The sequence below is a fragment of the Octopus bimaculoides genome, chromosome 17 (assembly GCF_001194135.2).
Source record: "Octopus bimaculoides isolate UCB-OBI-ISO-001 chromosome 17, ASM119413v2, whole genome shotgun sequence".
Lineage (NCBI taxonomy): Eukaryota > Metazoa > Mollusca > Cephalopoda > Octopoda > Octopodidae > Octopus > Octopus bimaculoides.
Window position 1 is genome coordinate 48,563,736 of NC_068997.1, and position 3,951 is coordinate 48,567,686.

The following is a 3,951-nucleotide window of genomic DNA, read 5'->3' on the forward strand; positions in this document are numbered from 1 at the left end:
AACACCCAGGTACCAAAATCCCAACTCTACACCCCGACCCCCCACCCTTATTTTATCCGAGCCACCCAAATGATCAAACGTAACACGTCTCTGTTCTTACTCCCCCTCAGCACCAAACAGATCCCGTTCACCGTACCCCCACATGGCACCCCCCAGGTGTCGCGTCGATCGAGCAGATCGCTCGGAGAGGAGCACCCAGCTGGCTACGGATCCGAGCCTTCGTCTCCGGCGTTGAAACGTCCCTCGGTGGAGATACCTGGTAAGTACTAACGTTATTTCTACTCCTACTTGCTTTTGTTTAATGTTGTCTGGTGCTAAAAACTTTTCTCTGTTGCTCGATTAACGATCTTATATGATCTCCCAACCGTATCGAGTCGCCAGTGCTTCTCAACATTTTTTACCTAATGATCCTTTTCAGTTTCATTTTACTCAAATGGATTCTCATAACCAGTCGATGTTTAAAAAAGTCTTATAATTTTATAATTAAATATAATTAGAAGTTATATTAAACAATTTGTTAAACTACTTTGTGTATTGTAGAATTTATTACATATTAAGTTTATAAAAAAATATCTTATACGGAACTCTTAGGGCCGTATACTGACCTGTTAGAAACAGTAGCCAAATCTCTCTCCTATGATTCCCTCCCGTTTCTTTTTTCTCTTCTTTTCTTTTTTATGAAGGACTCTTTGAATAATGCATTTCTCGATACACTATGCTCGAAAACAAAACAAGAAAGAAAAAGAAAACTGAAAACAGAAAAAGGAGCGAGGTGTTTGCTATAATTTCTATATACACTGTGTGTGTGTGTGTGTGTGTGTGTGTGTGTGTGTGTTGGGGGGTGGAGAAACGGGATCAGTTGGTCCCTGCCTTTGATTATATCTTCGACCCAGACTAAAATAAAGTTGTGGGTGAAACGGGGTGTAAACACAAGCTTTCACCTCACACACCACCACTACCACCACCGCCACCACCACCGCTACCACCAGCGCCACCACCACCGCCACCACCACCACCACCAACACCACCATCACCACCACCTACATCAATACCAACAGTAAATGTAATCAGAAACGATAAAATCAAGGGAACAACTCTGGCAACTCATGTGACCGGCTTCTCAAAAAAACCATGTGGTCAATCTCCATTAAATTCCAGTGGAAGGCGCTCCAATCTCACGTGACCAGCATCTATAAATAAATCTTTCTTTTGAAATCTCACGTGACCAACGTTTACAAACCTGTGGTGGGCCTCTAAAAATGATCTCGTGTGGATAGCACCATCCTCCCGCCCCGTCTGTCTAGTGTGTATAGAAGTGTGTGTGTGTGTGTGTGTGTGTGTGTGCAAGGGCGTTAGGAGGGGTAGTTTCAGTTGTTCACTCTCACCCTTTCTCACCTTCAGTGCAGCAAACTCTATTTCTGTCTCTAGTGACTCTCAAACAACTCATTTCTCTAATCAGACATTACTAGCTACCACGTGTTTCCTAGTTTCACTTTCTTAAAGTGAAAGTTTCCTACTTTCACTTTCCCTTTAATGTAGTCAGTTACCAATTGTGGAATACCTCTATACGATCTTGCTTTGCCTACTTTTCCGTCTGTCTGCCTGACCAACTGTCTACTTGTTTGTCTCTCTGACTGTCTGCTTGTCTGTGCCTCTTTTTAACTGGTGTATATATGTATATATATATATATATATATATATATATATATATATATGGGAGAATATACAAAAAATAACAACAGACGAGGACAGGTGATGTAAATAACAAAAGTATATATTAGTATGACGCTCGGGAATACGGAAAGTCTTTGACGTTTCGAGCTACGCTCTTCAACAGAAAGAATACGGAGACAAGATATATTCATATATACTGTAAATATATTTATTTGTGCCTATACATATACATAGGCCTGCCTGGGTGCTAAAAAGCTTGATTACTACCAGTCACGTGGTTCTTGGTTCAATCCCACTGCGTAGCACCTTGGGTAAATGTCTTCTGCTATAGCGTCGGGTCGACCAGAGCCTGGTGAGTGGATTTGAGAGACTGAATTTGAATTATATGTGTGTGTGTGTGTGTGTATGTGAATACTACTACTACTAACAATAATAATAATAGTAAAAATATCAATGATGATTATGATGAAGAAGAGGAAGATGATGATGATGATGATGATGATGATGTTACTCTGGTGGGGGAAAATGTATATAAAACGATTTTTTATCTACAAATTTGAGGAGCAGTAGTTGCTCATTGAATGGTCAATATTACATGAATCGGCAAATCTCAGCTATCGAGGACATGAAAATTATTGATTTTGACAGAAGTGATTGAACCTAAATTATTATCTCTCACCCATTACCTATTATGACATGTCACATGTTGGAGTTAAACAATCACCTATTGGCGCATGCCACATGTTTGAACCTAAGACACACCGCAGGTTGGACCTAAACCACCACGTATTAACGGATGCCAAATGTTGGATCTAAACCATCACGTATTATGCATGCCACATGTCGGACCTAAACCATCACGTATTATGTATGCCACATATTGAACCTAAACCATCACGTATTATGTATGCCACATGTTGAACTTAAAGCATCACGTATTAAGTATGCTACATGCTGGATGTAAACCATCACGTAATAAGTTATGCCACATGTTGGACATAAACCATCACGTATTATGTATGCTATATGTTGTGCCTAAACCATTCCCTATTTTTGTATGCCTCATGTTGGACCTAAGCTATCACGTATAATGTATCCACATGTTGGACCTAAAACATCACTATTATGTTTGACACATGTTGGACGTTAACCATCAAGTATGAATGTATGCCGTATGTTGGACGTAAACCATCACGTATTATTATGCCACATGTTGGGCCTAAGCCATTACTTGTAATGCATACTACATATTGGATCTAAACCGCCACTCATGTATGCCACATGTTGGACCTAAGCTATCATGTAGTACTACATGTCACAGGACGGTGGATTGCTATAATTGTTAGAGCGTCGGATAAAATATCTTGCGATTTATCTTCCGGCACTTAACGTTCTAGTTTCAAATTCTGTCGTGGTTAACCTCGACATTCGGCCATTTTGGATCGATAACATAAAATACCAATCAAGAACCGGAGATGATGCAATTGACCGAGTATCTTTCTTGAAAATTGCTGGCAGCGTGCCTAAATTAGAACCCTTCAGCACTTGTCACAAATTGAAATATAATAATCATTTACTTGGCACATGTTACAGCCATTGGAAATTATATATTCTGAAACTAATGAGACACTCTATACGGCTGGTCGACACACTAAAAATATCGATTTCAAATTTTGGCACAAGGCCAGGAATTTCGAGCGAGGAATTACGTCTATTAGAACAACCGCAGTGTTCATCTGGTACTCATTTATCGACCCCTCGAAAGAATGAAAGTTAAAATCGAGTCCCCGGCGGAATTTGAAATCAAAACGTCGGAAGAAATGCCGCTAAGCATTTTCTTTTTCTGGAACGGTAACGATTCTGCCAGCTTTTACATGCTACAAATATTGAACTCTAAAATCAAGCAAAATCAGATTTTTCTGTTATTTGATCAGTTTCGTCAACTGGTACTCAGTTTATCGAACCGGAAAGGATGAAAGGTAAAGTCGACCTCGGCAGTATTTGAACTCAGAACGTAAGAGTCGGAAGCAATGCCGCTAAGCATTTCTTTTTTCGGTGCGTTACGATTCTGCCAGCTTATCGCCTTAGATTACAAGAAATATTAAACTCTAAAACCAAACAATGTCAGATTTTTCTGTGATCGACTTTGCCTTCTGAGATCGATTTTGCCTTCCATCCTCTCGAGATCGATAAAATAACTACCAGTTAAGCACTGGGGTCGGAGTGATCGATTTACCCCGCCCAGAAAATTGTTGGCCTTTTGCCTGTAGTAGAAAA

At 40.0% G+C, this 3,951-nt stretch overlaps 1 protein-coding gene across 1 annotated transcript in view; it reads left to right on the forward strand.

The window, feature by feature from the left end:
- The window catches only part of LOC106871446 (synaptotagmin-15), a 264,254-nt gene that overhangs the window by 162,074 nt on the left and 98,229 nt on the right, over positions 1 to 3,951 (forward strand). Inside the window, exon 3 of the mRNA XM_052973905.1 lies at positions 111 to 259. Coding sequence (XP_052829865.1) covers positions 111 to 259 — 149 coding nt within the window. The remainder of the gene's footprint in view (positions 1 to 110; positions 260 to 3,951) is intronic.